This window comes from Aureobasidium subglaciale (genome assembly GCF_000721755.1).
Source record: "Aureobasidium subglaciale EXF-2481 unplaced genomic scaffold scaffold_52, whole genome shotgun sequence".
NCBI lineage: Eukaryota > Fungi > Ascomycota > Dothideomycetes > Dothideales > Saccotheciaceae > Aureobasidium > Aureobasidium subglaciale.
In genome coordinates, this window is record NW_013566943.1 from 1 (window position 1) to 21,072 (window position 21,072).

Here is a 21,072-nt window from a genome sequence, read left to right on the forward strand (position 1 = left end):
TTTTTCTCTAGCCATAATCCTCCCAGCCATAAACATCATGAGTTTTCTTCGCAAACCTCGCGGAGGTGAAGAAACAGGTAAAGTATAAAGAACAGTTCTTTTTGTGGCAGGTGAATTGCGTATATACCCGAGGTCTCTAATTCCATCAAAAAACCAATAGCCGGGATGGAGAAACCGCCCCCCTGCCGAAATCTAGTCAATCCTGCCGAAGTGTGTTCTTACGCCTTCTGTAGAGTTTCTAGGATACTTTTTTTCCCCGCACTCTTCTGACTTTCTCTACAGAGAGAGACGTTTTGTGGCTGGGTTTTTACTTGCGAGTACGATGATTGGCAAGAAGCGGCGCCTCATTCCGCCATCGATGTCTTTTGCAGTAGAAAGAGGCGTCTGGGGTTTTACTTTTCGTAAAAGCGGGAGCGGGCAAACGCGAGTGCTAAAAAAGTGAAGAAGGGGAAGGCGTCTGGGGAGAGTTTTTTTCTTTGTTTCTTGCTCATGTGATGCATATTAAGAAGGGTACGTATAGGGAAAAGTGAGGCTTAGTTCGGGCGGTTTCTTTTCGCTTGTTATGTAACGAGGGAGGGGATGCTGTATGAGGGGCGAATTGGCGATGGGGGTGAGTTGGGGATGAGTTTCAACTTTCGATGGAGCTTGGGAAGTTGTTGGAGGTGGTGGATAAGGGGCAGGATTTATCGACAACGATGATTTGCTGGGAGTTTGTGAGAGACACGTGGGTTCGTCGTAGATGGGTTGTGGAAGGTTGTCAGATGGAGGATGCGGTTGCAGGATGGAGTTTGTTGTGTTTAGATATACATCAGCTGAGAGTGCGACCCTGGCGCGAAAATGATGTCGTGTTATCATATCCTCATGCGAGAATGGGTGCTTTCTATGTTTACACAATGGATGGGAAAGTGGCTTCATGCTCTGCGCGAGTGTTGTGAGTTGACATGAGACCATTGTTGTTACCTGCGAACAAATCACCGAGAATGAAGTTTCGGTGATTTCGGCCTCGACATTCACCCAACAGCACGCCAGGACAACACGCGAAAGGAAAGACATTTAACAAGCGAAGATCGTTGTATTCTAGCAGCACATATATGTTAGTACGTCTCCTCTCTATCTCAAATCGCGGTACTTTGCCTCCTCCTTCATCCTCTCCTCCACCAACTTCACAACCTTGACATCATAAACCTCCTCAGGAGTCTTGTCTCCCTTAAGAACCAACTTCTCATGCTGAACAACTTCATCCTTTGTCATACACACCAAATCCTTGATTTGGATATTCGAACTCTTTTGCCCTGCAATACTCGTATCCACAAAGCCAGCTTCGGGCTTTCGCCAGCGGGTCAGTGCGAGACGGCTGGCTAGACCAGAGATGACACTACGTCCACGGTAGACTTCTTCCACCACGTAGCCGACGTCTTCTGCAGTTATGGGAATGCGGAGACCGAGGGGGTCTTGGGAAAGGTGGCGGGCTACGCGTTCTTCGGAGCCTTGCAGACTGGCCAAGATGCCGTCGTACATCTTGTCTCTTGACTTTGAAGGGAGGTATTCGTGGGGGTAGCCACTGATGGCCAGCATGACGTGATTTGCAACGCAGAGACCGAAGATGGCTGGCATGGTGCCTAGAACAGGTAGGATTCTGACTCTGAATTCTGGGAGGACGCCGAGTTCGCCTACACTGCCTTTTGCGTGTTCTTCGTCGGAAAGAGGTAGGAGTTGTGCTTTTCCAGGTGCGGTCTTTTCGCTGGAGAAGACGACTGGGATGCCGTCTTTGACGCCCTTTGCACGTAGTCTGCGTCTTGTAGAGCGGGACAGAGGATCGTCTGTGCTGGTGGAGATGTCGCCGAGGAAGACGCGGGTTGGGTCGGATTTGCAACCTGCGCCCATGGAGGAAATGACTTTGATGTTGTGCTTGTGGCAGTAAGCTAGCAAGTCGACTTTGCTGTCGATGTTGTCAATGGCATCAATGACAAAGTCGGGCTTGTGACCATCTGCCCACGGGGCTAATTGCGCTTCTGCTGTTGAGCCGACGAAGAGTTCGTTTCTGCAGTCAAAGTGTGTCCAGGGGGTGATTTGCTCCAGACGCTTACGCAAACAGTGAACCTTTGGTGTTCCTACATCTGCGAGTGTGGCTACAGCGTGTCTGTTCAAGGACGAAAGAGTGACTTGGTCGAAATCGATGATTCGTAGTTTTCCAGCTCCAGATCTGGCAAGAGCGGCTGCGGCGTGAGAGCCAACACCGCCGACTCCAACAATGATGATGAAAGCATTGCGTAGCTTCTTCAAGCCGTCATCAGTGAGGAAGACACGGTTACGAGCCAATTGTTCGAGGATCAGTTCTACCACATGCTGTCAGAATCATGCTTGTAAATCATTCCAAGGTAGAGACCGACCTTCATCATAATCTCCCAAACGCGCCCTCGCAGCAAGAGCAGCACTTCTCTCATCCTCCTTCGTCGATCTCGAAGCATCTTGCATAGCACCACCGAAATCGTTAATCTATCATCCTAGTCAATAAAACATTCCCCAACTCCAAAATAAAACCATCATGAGCGCACGAAAACCTACCTTTACAACATTCTCATCCTTGTCAAGATCAGGAATTGAACTTTTGAGATCAGAAACTCGATGTTGCTGCTTCGCCTTTTGAAGTCCTAGGATGGCACTTCCCACTAACAAGCCAGAGGCGACTGCTGTAGCTGCCAATTGCAGATTATGCGATGATCTGACTTGATCGATCCATGTCGACGACATCCTTGACACGCCTTACCTTCTTCTTTCAAGGCGGACTGTGTAGAAAAATATATCTGGAAAGAATACTAGAAGAAAAAAGTGACACAAAAGCACGTGAAAGCAAGATTGACGTCGATATTCGAGAAAATGTGGCTTGTTTCCTGTGGCTGATGCGTCTCGAGTCACATGGGAGATGTGGCGCACCACACGCGCAAAGGGGCTGATAAGATCCTCACATCATCGAGTCCTCTCTACCTCTACCCAAACTACTCCAGGTGGAACCTCTACACAGAATTTCGGCACAGAAGCGGTAAATTCTCGATTTCCCTCTCACTGTTATCTTTGATCAAAGTATTGTACTAATGATGTCGCGAAACATTAGCATGCGAAAACAACTCCCCAATGCCGAGAAACAATCACACATCACAGTCCCCTAAAGAAGCCATGCAGCATGCCGTATCCTCGGGTCCACCGAGGCGAACGTGTCAAGCTCGCTCGCTCACATGACTGAACGAAAAGAACAGAGATCGTAGGGGTTTAACAAAACGCATATCGCATCTCCCGCCCATTTCATCGTGCAAGTTTACCTTTTTCCCTTCAATCTTTCTCTCAATCTGCCTCAGCTTCTCCCCCTCGTTCACTTCTTTTTCACTGTGTTTTTTTTTTCTTCTGTTCAACGATTCTTTGCTCTTTCTTTTGCCATCTGGATCTTCTTCTTCTTTTTGAACTTGTGGGAAGCCTTTTGGTTAGAATTATGCTGAAGAGGAATGGGGGAGGATGAGTGGGCAAACAAAAAGATGTGTTTAGCATCCCAAGGCGCTGCTTGACGATACATAATTTCTCGCTCGAGCCAAAACAAAGTCCTTGACACCTCACTGTTCTTTATGAGCAGAGAGGATTTGTCAAAGGACTGGCAATGAGGATGAAAAACACAAGATAGTTTTCAATCGGAAGCGCTGGCTCCGTCTTTTTGCTTGCTTTCATCCCCCCCTCCCTTTTGGAACTGGCATGATCTTTGCAAAAGGTTTCCCTCCTTTTTCATTAAAAGTCAGGTCTCGGAAGTAAAAAGAGGAGGAATTTGTTTGCAACGAGAGAAAAAAAAAAAGACTTGGACGGAGAATGGGGAAGGGATGAGGATCAAGGTCGAGGAAAGAAGGGAACCCAAGTCGTCCGGTGATGATCATACAAAAGCCAAAGTTGACATGGCAGCCCGCTCGTTCTTCAAACCATCGAGATCTGTGGTTGTCACTGTGAGAACATTGGAGAGACTCAAATCTGAGGACACAAAAAAAATCAAGACCTGGGTGGTTGATGGAGGACGGATGGTATGAAGAATATATGTAAACGCTTTTTCTTGCTATCGTCTTTCCACACACAATCCAGCAAGCCTGGCTTTTTGTAATGCTGTTTCTTTCGTTTCTGGTGACGGAAGAAAATGGACATGGAATGACGTCTCTCAAAATCTGTCTCGTCTTCTGTTTGCGCGGAACATGGTGTATCCAACATAAGCTCCAGTCACGGCCAAGCCGAAAAGAACAAACTTGAGGAAGAACCAGCCCCAACCACCACCCTCCTTCTTCGTGTATTGGTTCGGTCTATATGCATTCTTGCTGTAGTCCTTTGGTGTACCAGCAGCGCCGCTCGGGCTGTACAAATTCTTGGTCTCGACCTTGACAATGTCGTGGTTATCTGAGAGCTCACCAGTCTCGGCGGAGAAACCGAGGTAGGTAACGCCGGGGAGCTTGACACCGGGGACTTCGAAACAAGGGGTCCATTCGTCTTCTTTCTTGTACATCAACTCGAGGCGGAGCGACTTCTCCTGGAAGTAGGTTACGCGAGCCTTGGTGGGAATGTTTGCGTTGCGGAGACCGCGTGCCTAGGATGGATGTCAGTCTGATTCGGGGAGAGAGATGTGTGTATGATAGCGTGCGTACCGAGCAGCCAGCGAGCTCGTTGGCCTTGCCGTCGTGGGCCTGGTCGTAGGCAGTGTGGCCGTCGCCGAGCATAGCCATGACATAAGGGAAAACAACACCGGGTCTGTTGTTCTTGTATGTGTCGAAGAAGATACCCAGTCCCTCAAACAGGTCCTTGTTGCCAAAGACGGGACCTTGTTGCGCTCTATCCGTGGTCACCCACATGGCAAAACCATCACCAAAGAGGTTGCCCTGGCCGTTGATGTCGAATTCAACCTCAATCTCCCAGTTGGTAGCGGTCAAAGGGACTCTCGAGTAGATCCAGCCGGACTGTGAAGGACGATCCGAGGAAAGACGAATGTGCTTGTCGGCGCGGATGATGGTGTCGCCGCCAAAGTCCCACCATCTGCTCTGGAGATCCGAGTCGAGGTAAGGCTGCACCAAAGAATGCGTACGAAGCTGCGCAAAGGGTCAGAAACATGTCCAAGCATCTCAGTGGGTGGTCGCATGTTCATACGGGAATGCTCTTGACATCAGAAGAGTCCTGGGCATTCACGCCAGCCAGCAATGTTGCCGCAACGGCTCCGACGAGAGACAAGAATCGCATGACGAGAGAAATGCGACAAGAGTAACAAACGGCACCCTTGGCCTATTGGAAGATTGAGAATAGCGATCTGTTCTATTTCCAAGCGCTAAGGGGGGGGGAGTTTCGTGTCATCTAGAGCTCCGCAAAGCCAAACAGTTCAAACACGAGCGCGCCCCAGAGGCCTCGAAGCATGACGTGCATATCAACTTTTGTACTCGCTGCATCTAATTGCAACTCAATCCACACACATCATGTCTTTCCTCGGAGGATCATCTGCTCCCACGAGCGCCAGCCAGACTCAGGCCATCAAGCAACAAGTCGCACAGGAAGCCGCCGTCGCAAACGCAAGACAGCTGGTCGAGGTACACATCGAATTCCGCTTTTCACCTTTCCGCAGACGGCTGACCACAGCGCATTAGAAACTCAACGAACACTGCTTCGAGCGCTGCATCCCCAAGCCCGGTGCTTCCCTATCCTCGGGCGAGTCTACCTGCTACTCCCAATGCATGGAGAAGTACATGTCGGCATGGAACGTCGTCTCCAAGCAATACATCAACCGCATTCAGAGAGAAGCTGGTGCTGGAGGCCTCATGTAAACCGCCTTTTCCACGACGCAAAGGAACACAACAAAGAGAGGGACGGGACCAAGGGACCAATTGTACGATATACACATGAAAGATGCGGGTCCAAATAATTGTATATTATCGAGAGCAATTTCTCGAATTTCATCATAAGTTTGCCTTTGGAGGCGGGGGAGGATTGGCCAATGTCTTTTGTCTCTGCGAGTAATCCTTGACAATGATGGAGCACTTGATCTCCTTGCACAGCGACTTTCTCTGAGCCGGAGGCAGGAGGTTTGCGAATTCGAGGCCGGATGCTCTATGTTTCTGGTCAGCTCAAGTTCAGTCTGCATACTTCCGGAAAAAAACGTTACCTCTCTACAGCCTCAAGAGGCACCTCAAAGTCCTGCAGGGGCTTGTCGTTTGCGATTCTAGCGTTGGGCAAGACAAAAGCACCCAGTGCGACATTACCGCCAATCTTCCCATCCTCGGCAAAGATGACCTTGTAGAAATGTGTAGGAACAGCAACATTGGGAGGGTTGCCAATGACCTCGTAGCTCACTCTCCACTTTCCATCTGCCTCCTTCTTCGGGAGATACAGAGGTCCAGTCACAATGCGGACCGAAGGGTAACGTCCAGTGAGACGACGGCAAAAGTCCTCAAAGTGAGCCCAGTAGTCTCTGTTGAAGCCCTCGCCAACCTGAGGGCACATGTTGCTCAGCGCAAAGGTATCGTCCATGGCTTGCTGCGACCACTTGGCATCGGCAGCAGGAACCTGGTGGCCTCTGTCGTAGCCACTGCGGAAGTAGTCCTTCAGCTTAGCACGGAACTTCTCGGGGATGCCTTCGTCCTCGACAAAGACAGAGTGCTTGCGGTCTGCATTGCTGTTCTTGAGAGAAGCAGGAGTGATGTGCTCGACGACCCAGGCAGGGTTTCTCGTTCTACGATCGTACGCGGAGGTCAAGGACGCGGCGGCTCTCAAGTCGGACACAGGGCCAGGGAATCCATATTGGTAGAGTCCATTGGGATCGACTGGTCTAGCAGCAGCAGCCAGAGCTTCCTGGACACCCGCGGGCTTGCCTACAGCCAAGGGCGCGTTGGCAGGAGGGGGAAATGGCACGGCGGCGGGAGTGTTGACCGGGCTCGCCGTCTTGCGCGGAAACAGGGCGGCTGTTGTTGCGGCTCCGAACGCGGCGCCGCCTGCGGCAACGAGAGCGAGCGTTACTTTGGACATGATGTCTCGCATTCACGCTCAATACCGTGGGAGACAGGACGGTCGAGGGACAAGTCAACAACACGTCTGTACGCGCTACAAAAAAGTGCTCGTGATGCTCTAGCGCCAAACAAATCCACGCCAAGACCATCAATGTACTTTAGCTATCATGCGTCCCCTGGAGGAACGTGGTCAAGGGACGCTCGATTAGTTGCTATAGAAATATATCTCAGATGTAGGAAACCTTGACACCCATTCCAACAGTCGACTTGACTTTATTCAAGCCGCTCTGGAAGCTTCGCCTGATTCTATCTCTAACATCTCGGCGTCCAAAGGCCAAGGTGAAAGCTAGTAGAAAGAGGACAAAGCGAAGCAACACTATGGGATTCTGCATGACAGACTTCCTAGCGTTCAGTATGGCCGCTTGCATAGATGCAAAGAAAGAGCGATAAACGCGTGGTGAAGGAGGTGCTGGTTTCTTCTGAGCAGGCTTCGCTTTCGATGCAGGTAGGTTTCTGTTTGCCTGTCCAGCTCTATGGTTGCTGGAGGTGGAAGGCGTCCTATTCTGCGAGCCCGAGCCGGAGCCCGAGCCAGCCGTGCGTGGCCTCTCCTCGGTCTCGCGACGTCTCTTCTCCTGTTCTGCTTTGGCGGCCTCTCTCTGTCGTCTTTCCTCTTCCATGCGTCTTTGTTGCATCTCTTCATCTTGACGACGCTGCAGCTCCTTCTCCCTGATAGCGTCAAGCGCCTTCTCCTCTTTCAATGTGTGCAGTGCTTGCAGGAAAGCATCTCTTCTCTCATCATCCAGAACCTCGCTCATACCAATAAAGTCCCGGGCGTAGTCCCATTCGTCATTTTGGGGCAGAACGTGGAGGGTGTAGAGCTCGAGAAGCTTAAGACGGATATTCAAATCGCGAGGAGTGCTCGTTCCATTGGAGTGGGCAGAATTACGGGCTGACTGGCGAGAGCCTTCGATGTGGGCAGCAATGTCAAAGGTGGGGTTGGAGAGGGCAGACAGGTATGATTCAAGGCGCTGTTGGTTCAGCTTCTGCGACGGCATGTGTGCTAGAAGTAGTGTGGCACTGGCATATGTCAGAAGTCGGACACATTTACAGCTTCGGAGTTGCTTACAGGTTGACGACAACCTCGCCATCTACTACACCTTCGTTTCCTTGGTAGCCTTGGTTGACGACGAGGTCCCAGATAGTGCCCTGGCGAGCATAGGCGGCCAATTCTCTCCACTTGGTACTTCCAAAGACTAGCTTGCCTTCTTCCGGACCCAGTTCTATGATAGCATTGAGCAATGTCAAGTAGAAGCTCCACACTTTGACTCTGGTTGTTTTGGACGCAAATGCGACTGGCGCGGCATTGCTTGTGCTCTGGTCATGCTGTTGCAGAGGCGAGTCGGGAGCCTCTGGCGAGATGATGGGATCAATGGTAGACAAGGCTTCGTAGAGTCTGCGGGTCAGAAACAATTGAGCAGCCTGGCGGTAGGTCCTGGCTATCTGGGATGACTGGGCGCGCGCCGACGACAGCGATGAGATGGACGACGTCAGATATTGCGACGAGAGCGAATCCTCATACGACATGGTTGATGCCGTCGAAGCGGTGGTCATGTCGCTCGATGCCTTCGTCCTTGAGCAGAGAAACCCTCTTTCCCCTTGGTCGGCTATCCATCATCTTGTTATCCTCACCCACCCCCGGTCATTCCTCCCTCACCGGCTTTTAGGCCGAGGTCCAATGAGAGAACGCCGACGCTCGGGCCTCCTCATACCAACGCGCTCCACCATCATCATGTGCATCATTCATGTGATACAGCCCGTCTGCGAGGCTCTTTCTCGCGCCTCCACATCTCTATCATCGACACGCTGTATAGTGAGCATAGATAACGGCATAGTCTACGAGGTATCTGCTCTGTATTCAGAGCTTCTCGCGCCGAAACGATTGACTTAGCGCGGTAGGTCTCTGTTTGCCTCACTGCTGATTGTCTCTTCCATTCGTCACCAACACACCAATTTGCTCTGGCTTGCTCCTACCTTTTCTACTTCAGATCTTGCATGCCCTTTGCTCAGATCATTCATCATTCTTCAACATGGATATAGACAAGATCTCTTTCCCTACTCGTCTTCTTGACGTTCTCGAAGCCATTGCAGAAGCACACTTCGTGTCTTTCGATCTTGAGCTCTCAGGTGTGCCTGTCAAGGGACAAGCAAAGGAGAAACCGGGCAAGCCTTCACTGCAAGAACGCTACCTCGAAACCAAGAGAGCTGCTGAGCAATTTCAGATCTTGCAGATCGGTATCACATGCGTTGAGGACGATGTGCTCCAGAATGCTTATGTCTGCAAACCTTTCAACTTCAACCTCAGTCCCATCATTGAGGAGCGTCTAGATGTCGATCGCACTTTTTCCTTTCACAGCGGAGCCGCCGAATTCCTGCTCGGCGTCGGCTTCAAGTTCGATCTTCCCTTTACATCTGGAGTTCCTTACCTTTCCAGAGACGAGGCTCAAATCGCAGGAGACAGAGCTGCTGCGAGGGACGACAAGTCGTCGTTCACCGATATAGAAATCAAGCCCGAGGACGTTCAAGCTCTGGAGTTTCTTCGTAGAGTCCGTTCAGAGGTCGATGACTGGTTGAAGACTGGCCAGCCGAGTGCCCATTCTGTCGTCATCGCTCCCCTTGAGTCCAACGGAGATGCCAACCCTGAGCTGAATCGCTTCGAAAGACGACTAGTACATCAGATTATTCGTGCAGAGTACTCGGATCTCGTCAGCATTCCCAACAAAGGCCTTGTACGCGTTTCCAGACTTGACCCCGAGCGTGAAGAGTACATCAAGGCTCAGCGTAAAAGAGAAGTACAGGAACGAATTGTTCGTCAGACTGGCTTCAGGTGGATCGTGGAGGCTCTTTGCGGAAACCCTCCAGAAGGCATTGATGTCAGATCTTTTGCCCAAACTCCCGGAGGCGTTCCCGCATTTGTCGACTTAGATGCCCTCAGGTCGCGCTTCAGTCGTGCTAAGCACATGATTCGCAATAAGAAGACTGCTCTGTTTGGTCACAACCTTTTCCTCGATCTCATCTACTTTTACAGAACCTTTATTGGTGCGTTGCCGGACACTGTCGAGGAGTTTGGCTCCCTGATTCATGAGCTGTTCCCCATTATTGTCGATACAAAGTACATGGCAACACACAACTGCGGAGACATCAACCCTCAGTCATCGCTTGAACAGATAGCATACAAGCTCTCACAACAACAGAAGCCCAATGTCATCACTCACGAACAGTACAACAAGTATACCGACACTACAGCGTTCCACGAAGCTGGTTACGACAGTATGCTCACAGCCGAAGTTGCCGTGCGTCTCTCAGCCAAGCTCGAACTTGCAGGAAGCCATGACCACGACGAGCAGCAAAACACAACCCCACCCACACCACCTGACTTTGACGGTGGCGGTGTCCAGCTCTCTGAGAGTAATGTGTCTTCCGTTATCGGAACAGCCATCGATAGTGTCAAGGGCCTTCTCGCAGGGCCGTTCAAAGTATTGGGGCAAACCAAGTCACCGGATGAGAACAGCGTACAAACAGAAAGAGAATCCACCATCTCAACAACAGAAGACACACTTGCAGAGCAGACTGCCGAACTGGAAGTCACGGAGAACGAGTCGGGTACAACAAGCAAAAAGTCAAAGAAGAACAAAAAGAAGAAGAGGAGCAAGGCAAAGACCGCGACCGCCGCACCTCAAGCACATCAAGGAGGTCGCTTCGCCCATGCCACAGCCTTTGACTCACTCCAAGACACCGTCGACGTTTCCGAATCCGAAGACGTGACGACACCAGAAGAGGTGCTAGAGTTTGACGCTCTGCCCTCGGACGACGCACACGCATCCGATCCCGTCGTCGCAGATACAGATGGTATCTCTGACCCTCGAGTCGGCACGTCATGGGACGGTATCCCTGTACTGGCACAAAACGATGCTTGGAAGGCGCGTGAAGCTGAGGTTGGCACTGTGATGCCTGCTTTCACATCAGATTTCTGGAAGGTGTATGGTAACAAGTTACGTGTATTCGGCACACAGGAGGGAGTCGCCATGCTCAAATGAAGGAGGGAAAGAAGAAAAGTAGAAGCATTCACTTGACTGCGAAGAGGGGATAAGCTCACCATGATTGGGATGAGATGAGTCTATCCCGCTCCGAGAGTCTGTGATAGAAACCCAGAGACAACACACGAGTCTACTGTCACTTTCTCTCTCGCGTCTGAGAGGTTTACTGAGAAGTCAGCAGTCGGGCCTTGAAAATATGTGATGCTGCTGACCAGCAAATCTCTCTTTTCCGAAAGAAGTACAAAGTGAACACTTAGATAAAAAAAAAACCTTGTCTCTTTGATAGCGGGGAAATGACAACAAACACTCACTGTTTCTTACCACCGTCAAATCATGCCTCTTTGCTGAGGGAAAGGTGCTTTTCACTTGTTACCTCTCGGGGGACCGATTGTGATATTTCGCTTCCTTTTTTTTTTTTTTGAGAACCCTGATGGGGGTTTTTGTCAAAACAAAGACAAGAAAAAAGCCGCGTTTAAAATCATTTTTATTCTACGTCACTGGTGTGTGATGTGTTTTGCGAGGTTTTATATAAAAGGACCCACGGTTTTTTCTTTGGAAGAGGCCGACCGTATGGGTGGTGGGTGCGCATTGTTTCTGTTGTTCGATTGGGGTTTTGCCGGTTGGATCATTTTTCGGTCGAGTACAAGGATCCGACGGACTTTGATGGGGAGCTCTGAGCTGGTGATGTTGATATTCAGGTCCAATGGTTGTATATTATGGTATATTTCTATGTTCGGTATTGAAGAACATATAACATAGGATGTCAGAATGAGAGAGAGAGAAAACACGAACGAGAAGTTGTGAATTAAAGAATTTCTGGAGATATGACTATAATGAGTAGGATGGGCGTGTCGTAGACCAAATTGCTTGTGGAATAGGATCAAGTGATTCGTGATGGCAAAGATTCCCAAGAAACTGCAATTGCTACTGCTCGTGGTAGAAAGAGACTGGCCGTGAGATACAATTCCCTCTCACAGATAAGAGAGTGACTGGCGGCCCTCTCGCAGTTCTGGGAATAAGGACATGTGGTTGCGGGGGCTAAGACAAAAAGCAGGTGCCACAGGCTGGGCAGATAGGCCCCTTCTGTCATGCCCAGACTGTTGTGACACCTGAAGGCTGTGCTTATACGTACGGTATAGAGAAATCCAGACACTGACCGCCAATATAGTGAGCACGTGCTTGAACTCAGTGACACGCGACACGAGGTCGACCGGATGACGGGCATCAAGAACAGGGAAGTAAAGAGAAAACGCCGGCCGTAAAAGCAGAACATGTGAACGTGGCCGAAGAGTCTGCATGCATATAGCAGTGATTTCTTGTGACTCCTCATGTCAATCTCACAAGCGATTACGGCGTGGTGGATATGAGGTGAGGTGAGGCTCGGAAAAAGGATTGCCTCGTGATGTTGTCTTCAATGCAGGATGAGGTCGATTTTTCATGCTGGATTTACAGTATTACCGGCCGCCTGCAGGTGCCGGGTCAATATAGTCATGAGGAGCAGACGTGGGGGATTGGCAAAGGCACCGATATTAAGCTCGTTGGAGGATGCAAGAGCCGTGACCCTTAAAGATCTGCCGTGAATGGTTGTGCCTGAGCTGTACGTATTCTTCGCTCGCTTGTCGGCATCAATCAGGAGAAATCGGTGACTCTCGATATTGTTGAGCGAGGACCAGGTGTACATTTCTGGGTAGTACTTCCAGAGCGAGAAGATAGTCGATCTCTGGAGAGGACGCGGGGTTTGGGGTTCGTAGCAAACTACCGAAGAGTAGCCAGCGCAGACGCATGAGCTAGATGACAAGATTCTGACTGCCAGCGGATTGGTCGCTTTGCAAGATCATCAATCATGTTCCTGCAGGTCGACTGATGCGGCCACTACGGCTTGCATCGACATCTTGCAGGTATGCACACGATTACAGCCACGAGGTCAACCAATTCAGAAGCAGACTTGTAACCGAAGACTGACAGCACTTTGCTGCGTATACGTGCGTTTTCACTGTGATTAATTTATCAGGACAGCTGCTGTTTGTTTGTCGTCAATCGGCCTTTTGATGGACAACGACGAGCCATTAGTATTACGCTAGTGGACCCGAAATAGTGTGGTGTTCCGTTGATCTGGGGCTGCCATTGTGTATCAGTCGTGGTTCATGAGGAGTATGACAACGGTTCGAGAGAGAAGAACGGGTCGCAGCTCCGCTTCCGCTCTTGAACGTGGGACTTTCTGACATGGAGCAACACAGTGATATTCTGCTGCAGATCCAGGCTCTGTGGTTAGAACGCTGAATGTTCAACGCAAGCAGAATGGTAATAAGAGCGACTGGATTGGTAGGTCTCGGCGACGGAACACGGCGAAATGAAGGAAACTCTGGAACAAAACAACAGAGCTCAAGTCAACGAGCATGCGGCTGCGGTGTAGTGCGAACTTTGATTCAGCGAACTGCCTTCAACAAAAAGCGGAAGGATTGTCCGTTTCACCAGCCAAATCTCCAGCGAATTTGGGCGTCAGTTCGTGATGCAGACAAAGGATCATCGTCAGCATGTGAAGTGATGTTCGGCTGAGAGGCAGTCGCGATCGAGCATTCGCTCAATAGACGAAGTCAAGGGCATCATGGCTATTCCTGCCTCACTAACAACATCTTGACGCGATGCAGTGACATGGACGGGGCGCTGCCGCCTTCATCTGTGTGGCTGCGGGGTGCGGGCAGGAGAAAAGATTGGTTCAAGCAGAGCAGTAGTCACCAGAATCATGATGCATCTGCAGGCTGGGCGGACATGTTCTTGAGAGGGAGAGATGGTCAATTGCGGGAGCCGGCAGACATGTCAGCCACTTGCGTACTGGGTAGCCTGACGAATCAGCGAGAGTACAAAGCGCCTGGGCCCGACGCTAGCGAGCGAGCAAGTCACATGGACTGCAGAGATTGAACTCCTGGCCGGGAGCCGTTGAGGGCCAGACGCAGAGCTGTGACAGCAGTAATGGACTCGTTGTAGGTAAACAAAGATGAGGAGAGCGATCACGTAGAAGCTGTATAGAGGATTCAGGTCGCCAATTGGAGGCTCAAACGGGCGTGAAAGCATTTGGAAAAAAGGTGCGATTAATGGCAGCCTCGATTGCACGATCACAGGTCATGCGTACATGGTCAGGATTAGCTCCATGATGAGATGAGTGACAATTGGGCGAGGGTTAAAGCGGGGTGAGGGATGCGGTGCGCAGCGGATGGGCAAAACGAACGTTTGGCGGGAAATGGCAAGAGAGGCAGAGGACCTCGACCTTCAACCACCGCTCGACCATCACAAACAGAAAGAGCATCCCTTAGAAGACATCGCCGAGTCCATCCCAGCTCCTGCTTGAAGAACGGAGCTCGCAGCCAGGAACAAGAGCCAGTTAGCTACAGGTAAGACATTGTCAGTTAGGCAATCACGTGCACAGTGGGTGCTCCTCGTTTCAAGCGCGGCGCAGGTGACACTCGACACTCTCGCTCGACCCTCTCACATAGCCTGCCCTACCCACTTCCACCGCCTTAGCTGACCGCACGCTCGATCCCACACAGTAGCCATCGATTTCTCGCTCTCGTAGTCTTTGCCTGGCGTGGTATACTTCACTTTCGGCCTCGTCTCAGATCCCAATCGCTGTCTTCGCGCATCGCTGCATAACACCCGTCAACACACCAAGCTCCGAGCACAGGCCCGCATCGACGCATCCTCCGACCTCGTCAACCACCACCACCGCTACATCACGAACTCGCCTTGTCCACCACCCGACCCCTCGGTGACCCTGCTCCAATTCTTTCAACGCCTCTCTTTCATACGCAATCATGTCGCAGAACAGGCCTTCGGCGTTCTCTAGCTTACGCATGGGCGGTAAGGATGCCCAAACCTCCCCCGCGCTGCCCATTTCCTCCCCTGCTGCCATCCGCGCATCCGCCATACAGCTCGCCGTCGCCCTCACTCCATCCATTGGCGGTTCCTCATACCTTGCACGTGCTAACCATGTACAGAGGTAATCCGCGAAAAGGTTCAGGATGGCCTGACTGGAGAGACAAAAGAGATGCAGTATACCCAGTGCAAGATCGTCGGCAACGGTTCTTTCGGTGTCGTTTTCCAGACCAAGCTGTCGCCCAGCGGCGAAGATGCTGCCATCAAGCGTGTACTCCAGGACAAGCGTTTCAAGGTCGCTCGCCCCCAAGCTCGTCAATCTCGACTCTTTCACTGACCCCGCGCAGAACAGAGAGCTCCAGATCATGCGGATAGTGCGACACCCTAACATTGTCGAGTTGAAGGCCTTCTACTACTCCAACGGCGATCGCGTACGTCTCATACCACTCAAGGCCACCGACCAATTCACTAACGTAGGCTCGCCAGAAGGACGAGGTCTACCTCAATCTCGTACTCGAATTCGTGCCCGAAACTGTCTACCGCGCATCCCGCTACTTTAATAAGATGAAGACAACTATGCCCATCCTCGAGGTCAAGCTCTACATCTACCAGCTCTTCCGCTCCCTGGCCTACATCCACAGCCAGGGAATCTGCCACAGAGACATCAAGCCGCAAAATCTGCTCCTCGACCCCAACAGCGGTATCCTCAAGCTCTGCGATTTCGGAAGTGCAAAGATTCTTATCGAGAACGAGCCCAACGTTTCGTACATTTGCTCGCGCTACTACAGAGCCCCCGAGCTCATCTTCGGCGCAACCAACTACACAACAAAGATTGGTACGTTCAGGACACAGCATTCCGTATTTATTGAAAGCTGACCGAATTGCGAACAGATGTCTGGTCTACCGGCTGTGTCATGGCAGAGCTCATGCTTGGTCAGCCCCTGTTCCCTGGTGAGTCGGGTATCGATCAATTGGTCGAGATCATCAAGGTTTTGGGAACTCCTACTCGCGACCAAATCCGCACCATGAACCCCAACTACATGGAACACAAGTTCCCCCAGATCAAGCCTCACCCCTTCAACAAGGTAATTGCTCTCTTGCCGTATAGAACGAATGTCTCACTTACGCGCTCTCAAGGTCTTCCGCAAGGCCGACCCCAGTGCCATCGATCTCATTTCCAAGCTTCTCGAATACACACCGACACAGCGTTTGTCTGCCATTGAGGCCATGGTTCATCCCTTCTTCGACGAGCTGAGGGACCCCAACACCCGATTCCCCGACTCCCGTCACCCCGGAGGTGCTTCCAAGGACATGCCTGAGCTTTTCAACTTCAACCACCACGGTTAGTGTGACAAGAAGTTGTAAACCCACAATGAAGCCTACTGACACGAACCAGAACTCTCAATCGCTCCCCACATGAACCACCAACTCGTCCCCGCTCACGTTCGTCCTCAATTGGCAGCGAAGGGTCTTGATATCGACAACTTGACGCCTATGACCAAGGATGCCATGATGGCACGACTGGATTAAAAGAACAACAAAAAGAAAAACTATCGGCAAAAAAACTATACACAGGTCATGAATTAGCGATGCATACTCTTTTCAACTTTTCAAGACCTTCGATCGACCCATCAGCGGTCTGCTTTACCGGCGTCTTACCCTGGAGTCTCTCAAAATTCTTTCTACGCATACGACACGGGTCCAGCGGACAAGCCTAGGCTTAGACAGAGAAACAAGACGTCGAGTAAAGCTGGTCGCCAGGAGTGATTGCTTTATTGCTAATGCTGCCCGCTGCTTCTGCCGCTGGCATCGCTGTGGATGACTTTCTTATTTGTCCCTTCCTTTCCTTTCTTTCGTTATACCCGCTGAATGGGCGGTCCGAGCAAGTTTCTTTCTTCCTTTTATTTCCAAGTGTGGCGCGATAGAGATCTCTGGGTTGGAATTTCTCCTTGAAAGATTCGACACTTGTTGTTTCCATCTCTGAAGGCAGAGATGGATGGTCAAATCAATTGATGATCCTTTCGACTTTGTTGTTGTTTGCTTTTGCGCCCTGATCAGGGGAATGCGGGCGGTGCTCGAAAGAGTCAGCATGTCGGAGGAAAAGAAGTTATGATGTGGAGGTTGAAGCAAGTTGATGGTATGAGAGCAGAACGACCGGTGACCCCTTTTCTCTGTCTTTGACACAGCGGACAGGGAAATGAGAGCACTTTTGATGAGGATTAAGTAACGCAGGAAATTTTCTTTTATCTTCGTGTTTCTGTTTCTCCTTTTCATCATGCTCGACCTGATTTCTGTTTCTTGTTTAGAGCATCTGCTCTTACGAGGCTTGCACAGTCAATCAGACATGGGCGAAAAGTGAATGGTTGCTTCGCAGTTGGCTATCTGATTTTAGACCAGAATTGATTTTGTTCTTTCAACTTTCGATCCTTTCACTGTTACCACTCGCACATCGTATGAGTGCTAATCCCCATACCTGGACGAGTACAACATTTACAGTTGACATCGAGAACAGTGGTTGTCACCCGCCGTCCCTACTGTGCTGTCCGAAAGAGATCTTCCATCGGTCGAGCGATTCCGTTCAATACTCTTGTACCCATCGTTCTTCCTTGACTCGGAGTACTGCGACAGCCATCACCACAGATACAAGTCTGTTTCAATGAGCTCGCTGTCACTTGTCGGGAATCAAGTCTTCGCTTCTCTATCGACGGACCAAGGTTCTGCATGCGTGCTATCCTGATTTCCTCACTTCAAATACTTTCAAAGCCTCTCATCTTGACTCTGTATGCTCTTCGTCCTCACTCTCATACAGCGAGTGCTTCCTTCTATAACTACTCCTTCAAGCTCAACCAGACCTCTCTACCTCCTTTTCTCCTCTCTTAGCTTCGAGGAACTTCTGCTGCTTACCTACCTTCCAACTCTCACCTCCAACTACTTTTCTCATCATCAATCGTCTACACTCGCTCATGATTGAACAAGAAGATCTCTGAACAGTAACCTCCAAGATCAACAATCATGGCCAGACAGACAGAGATGGAAAGGCAGTTGATGACGGCTCGTAGAAAGATTGGCTACGAAGAGCTGACAGAGGGGGAGAGACAGGATGTCGACATGGAAGATGTTGAAATGGGCGAAGCTCGGATGATTGAAGAAGATGAAGTTGCGAGTGTTCTGACGAAGCTCACCATCTCCACAAAACAGGAAGCTCCAAGAGCGCCAAGACGACTTGCCAGAATCAGAGGCCGCGGTCCGCGCTTTACGGACAACAAGTTTCCCAGGTTCCCTATAGCTAGCGATACTGTCCATCAACGCGTACGCGAATTCGATCCCGACAAGATGAGCGACGACAGGAGAGGAAACGGCGGTTACAACAACCGCAAGAGACGCTACAACAGAGGTAATGACCAAACAAGGCCCTGATGGATCGCAAAGCTAACCTTTTTTGTTTACAGACGACGATGAGGGTGGCTACGATCGCAGGCCCCAACGCAGAAGATACGAAGATGCGCCTCCTGGAACACGCCTGCGCCGTCAGCTTCTCGCCGTGGCTGAATCGCCCATGCGCAACCCCGAAGACGAGGTGACGGAGATAGCAAAGCTGGTCACCGAAAACTACCACGACAACTACGTCAAGGAGACGTACTGCGATCTGGTCCTTTCTCTGGTTCTCGAGCAGCCATTCAAGATTCCCTTTGTCGCAGCTTCCGTCCTGTGCGCAAACAACGACAAGAGCGAGGCAGGCGCTGAGGTTTTGGCCCGCACTGCCATCCTCCTGCAGAGACACCTCGACGCCGGAGAATGGCGCAACGTCAAGCTGTTGCTGCGCTTCCTGGCCTGTCTACAACCTCTGTTCAGCGATGATGGAGTTTTTGGCATTCTGGATGAGCTCTTCGATCGCGCTGTTGACCTCCAGACTGCCTCTACCGACGATGCTGTTGGCCTCGAACTGGTCAAGGTCATTCTCTTCACCATCCCCTACGTACTGGCCGCACCCGACACTGGACTAGAACAACGCGCCGCTGAGTTATTGGAGAAGACGGACATTGTTGCATCCACACCACACGCCCTCGAGGCCCTCGTTGATCCCTACCCGGCGGCCGAGGGAGAGCAGAAGCCCATGGCCTGCCCCAGCATCCTTAGTGCTCTCCAGACTCAACTTCAGGCTGAGGCTGCTTCGGGTTGGAAGCTCGCCTGTATCCCCCGCCTGACTCGCGCCACCGCCCCGGCTCCTGCTGAGGGAGAGAATGGCGAGCAGGCTGCTCCCAGCAAGCACTCGTTCCCCCAATTCTCTGTGCCTTCCCCTGTCAACCCCGGTCCCAATGCCCTCTTCCCCGAGGTCTGCTTCTCGCTTTTCGCCGACCAAGACGTAGAGGTTTGTGTTCATCTTGCCATGATCGTCACTCAACACTAACATGTTCAGTCTGTCCCTCCCACCTCCAACATTGCTGCATCGCTGCTACGAGACGCTGTCACGGATACTATCAACATCCTCGACTTCAACCGAAACGCTGCTGCAAAGTTCCTGATCGATGTCGACTGTTACTGGGCCCCTAACACTTTCGTCAAGCGCGCCACCGCTTTTGACAAGCTCAAGGATGTTCCCGAAGGCCGTTCGACCTGGAAGCCCGAAGATTTGGTTGTCGATGCTGTCTTCTCTCAGATCCTGCGCCTGCCTACCTCGGAACACAAGCTCGTCTACTACCACTCGGTCATCACCGAGGCATGCAAGATCGCTCCCGCCGCCGTTGCGCCAAGTTTGGGTAGAGCTATCCGTTTCCTCTTCCGCAGTCTCGATGTCATGGATCTCGAGCTCTCATACCGTTACATGGACTGGTTCGCCCACCACTTGAGCAATTTCGAGTTCCGCTGGAAGTGGGCTGAATGGATTGATGACCTTGAGCGTTCCGATCTCGAACCCAGAAAGGCTTTCATCGTCGGCTCGCTAGACAAGGAAATTCGTTTGTCCTTTGCTAAGCGTATCAGAGAGACGCTTCCTGAGGCCTATGCCCCTCTCATCTCCGAGGGCAAGATGAAGGACACTCCCGACTTCAAGTATCTGAATGAGCAGACTCCGTACGCCCAACAAGGTAACGCCATGCACGCATTGATCCGCAGAAAGGCTCCCGAAGAAGAGATTGAGGCAGTCATCAATGAGATCCAGGCATTAGCCAGCGAACACGGCGTCGAGGATGTCCTTGTACCAAGCACGGATGCATACATGACCAGCATCTGCTCCGTCGGTAGCAAGTCGCTCTCCCACGTCCTGTCCTGCATCGAAAGATGCAAGGAGCGCCTCCTCGCCATCGGCCCTGAATCCGAGCTCGCCCGTCGCCAAATCATCACATCCGTCATCGACTACTGGGCCGACCACCCCGGCACCGCCGTAAACATCATCGACAAACTCCTCAACTACACCATCATCACACCCATGAGCGTCATTGAATGGGCCCTGCACGACCACCTCCAGCACGGCCGCGCCCTCGCCCAAACCCACATCTACGAAATGATTTCCGCTACCATGTTCAAGGTCAGCAACCGCATGCGCCAGATCGTGCGCGCCCGCGACGAAACAGATCTTTCCGAGGAGCAGAAGAATTTGCTGGATGAGACGCTTGTCCGCGAGCGCCAAACCATGCGTGATTTGTTCAATGCCATCATTGAGGCTGTGGAGACTGTGGCCAATGCAGCTCAAGACGATATGATTGAGCGCTTCGACGGCGATAGTGCTGAGCAGACTTTGTTGCAGCAGTGGGGTGCTCGCTGGGCTCGTGTGTGGAGACGCAAGATGGCTGTCGAAGAAGCTGTAGTTGGCGAAGCGGCTATCGAAGTCGCTGATATTGCTAGAGAAGCTGAGAGAGTCAAGGCGGAGGCCCAGGCTGCCGAGGCTGCTGAAGCTGCTGCTATTGCTGCTGCCGAGCAACCTGCTGATGCCAACATGGATCAAGAGGATCATGATGTTGCATAGGAGGCACAAAGGTCTTTTCTACAGTGCAATGAATTCCCTTAGCGGGAAAAGAAGCGATATGAGAGCTTAGGGGGTTTAGCTAGTATTTCTTTTCTTTTCTGTTTTTCTGTTTCCACTTTCCTTTTTATCAACCCCCCCCCCC

General features: G+C 51.3%; 9 protein-coding genes across 9 annotated transcripts; 4 read left to right on the forward strand and 5 right to left on the reverse strand.

Annotated features, from left to right (window-relative positions):
- Positions 1–1,110: 1,110 nt before the first annotated feature.
- AUEXF2481DRAFT_71820 (uncharacterized protein) lies at positions 1,111–2,751 on the reverse strand (the record flags this gene model as incomplete). The annotated part of the gene is made up of 3 exons (XM_013483203.1): positions 1,111–2,336; positions 2,391–2,496; positions 2,566–2,751. The coding sequence occupies 3 exons, from the start codon at positions 2,749–2,751 to the stop codon at positions 1,111–1,113; spliced, it is 1,518 nt and encodes a 505-aa protein (XP_013338657.1).
- A 1,435-nt stretch (positions 2,752–4,186) lies between these two features.
- AUEXF2481DRAFT_71839 (uncharacterized protein) lies at positions 4,187–5,102 on the reverse strand (the record flags this gene model as incomplete). Its single annotated transcript, XM_013483204.1, has 2 exons — positions 4,187–4,606; positions 4,665–5,102. Coding segments are annotated over 2 exons (858 nt in total), but the record flags the coding sequence as incomplete, so codon positions are not given.
- Positions 5,103–5,480: 378 nt separating this feature from the next.
- AUEXF2481DRAFT_48871 (uncharacterized protein) lies at positions 5,481–5,825 on the forward strand (the record flags this gene model as incomplete). Its single annotated transcript, XM_013483205.1, has 2 exons — positions 5,481–5,591; positions 5,649–5,825. 2 exons carry the CDS (start codon positions 5,481–5,483, stop codon positions 5,823–5,825), a joined length of 288 nt encoding a protein of 95 aa, XP_013338659.1.
- A 132-nt stretch (positions 5,826–5,957) lies between these two features.
- On the reverse strand, positions 5,958–7,023 carry AUEXF2481DRAFT_71829 (uncharacterized protein; the record flags this gene model as incomplete). The annotated part of the gene is made up of 2 exons (XM_013483206.1): positions 5,958–6,108; positions 6,164–7,023. 2 exons carry the CDS (start codon positions 7,021–7,023, stop codon positions 5,958–5,960), a joined length of 1,011 nt encoding a protein of 336 aa, XP_013338660.1.
- Positions 7,024–7,231: 208 nt separating this feature from the next.
- Positions 7,232–8,588, reverse strand: AUEXF2481DRAFT_71819 (uncharacterized protein; the record flags this gene model as incomplete). The annotated part of the gene is made up of 2 exons (XM_013483207.1): positions 7,232–8,081; positions 8,131–8,588. 2 exons carry the CDS (start codon positions 8,586–8,588, stop codon positions 7,232–7,234), a joined length of 1,308 nt encoding a protein of 435 aa, XP_013338661.1.
- A 236-nt stretch (positions 8,589–8,824) lies between these two features.
- AUEXF2481DRAFT_45347 (uncharacterized protein) lies at positions 8,825–11,498 on the forward strand. The gene has a single exon (XM_013483208.1). It carries the CDS (start codon positions 9,092–9,094, stop codon positions 11,096–11,098), a length of 2,007 nt encoding a protein of 668 aa, XP_013338662.1. The 5' UTR covers positions 8,825–9,091; the 3' UTR covers positions 11,099–11,498.
- A 408-nt stretch (positions 11,499–11,906) lies between these two features.
- Positions 11,907–12,685, reverse strand: AUEXF2481DRAFT_45349 (uncharacterized protein). Its single transcript, XM_013483209.1, has 2 exons — positions 12,623–12,685; positions 11,907–12,563 (listed from the first exon to the last, which is right to left on the reverse strand). Exon 2 carries the CDS (start codon positions 12,394–12,396, stop codon positions 12,070–12,072), a length of 327 nt encoding a protein of 108 aa, XP_013338663.1. The 5' UTR covers positions 12,397–12,563; positions 12,623–12,685; the 3' UTR covers positions 11,907–12,069.
- A 1,893-nt stretch (positions 12,686–14,578) lies between these two features.
- Positions 14,579–16,527, forward strand: AUEXF2481DRAFT_45351 (uncharacterized protein). The gene is made up of 7 exons (XM_013483210.1): positions 14,579–14,953; positions 15,091–15,263; positions 15,316–15,399; positions 15,455–15,803; positions 15,860–16,053; positions 16,106–16,310; positions 16,365–16,527. Exons 1-7 carry the CDS (start codon positions 14,908–14,910, stop codon positions 16,496–16,498), a joined length of 1,185 nt encoding a protein of 394 aa, XP_013338664.1. The 5' UTR covers positions 14,579–14,907; the 3' UTR covers positions 16,499–16,527.
- Positions 16,528–18,301: 1,774 nt separating this feature from the next.
- AUEXF2481DRAFT_71827 (uncharacterized protein) lies at positions 18,302–20,930 on the forward strand (the record flags this gene model as incomplete). The annotated part of the gene is made up of 3 exons (XM_013483211.1): positions 18,302–18,362; positions 18,418–19,337; positions 19,386–20,930. 3 exons carry the CDS (start codon positions 18,302–18,304, stop codon positions 20,928–20,930), a joined length of 2,526 nt encoding a protein of 841 aa, XP_013338665.1.
- Positions 20,931–21,072: the final 142 nt, after the last annotated feature.

Excerpts from the sequence above, each read along its gene's own strand:
- AUEXF2481DRAFT_45347 (XM_013483208.1), top strand. The coding sequence starts at position 9,092 with ATGGATATAGACAAGATCTCTTTCCCTACTCGTCTTCTTGACGTTCTC.
- AUEXF2481DRAFT_45349 (XM_013483209.1), bottom strand. The coding sequence starts at position 12,396 with ATGCAGACTCTTCGGCCACGTTCACATGTTCTGCTTTTACGGCCGGCG.
- AUEXF2481DRAFT_45351 (XM_013483210.1), top strand. The coding sequence starts at position 14,908 with ATGTCGCAGAACAGGCCTTCGGCGTTCTCTAGCTTACGCATGGGCG. Across the intron at positions 15,804-15,859 it reads CAACTACACAACAAAGATTG|ATGTCTGGTCTACCGGCTGT; the intron begins GTACGTTCAGGA and ends AATTGCGAACAG. Across the intron at positions 16,054-16,105 it reads AGCCTCACCCCTTCAACAAG|GTCTTCCGCAAGGCCGACCC; the intron begins GTAATTGCTCTC and ends CGCGCTCTCAAG.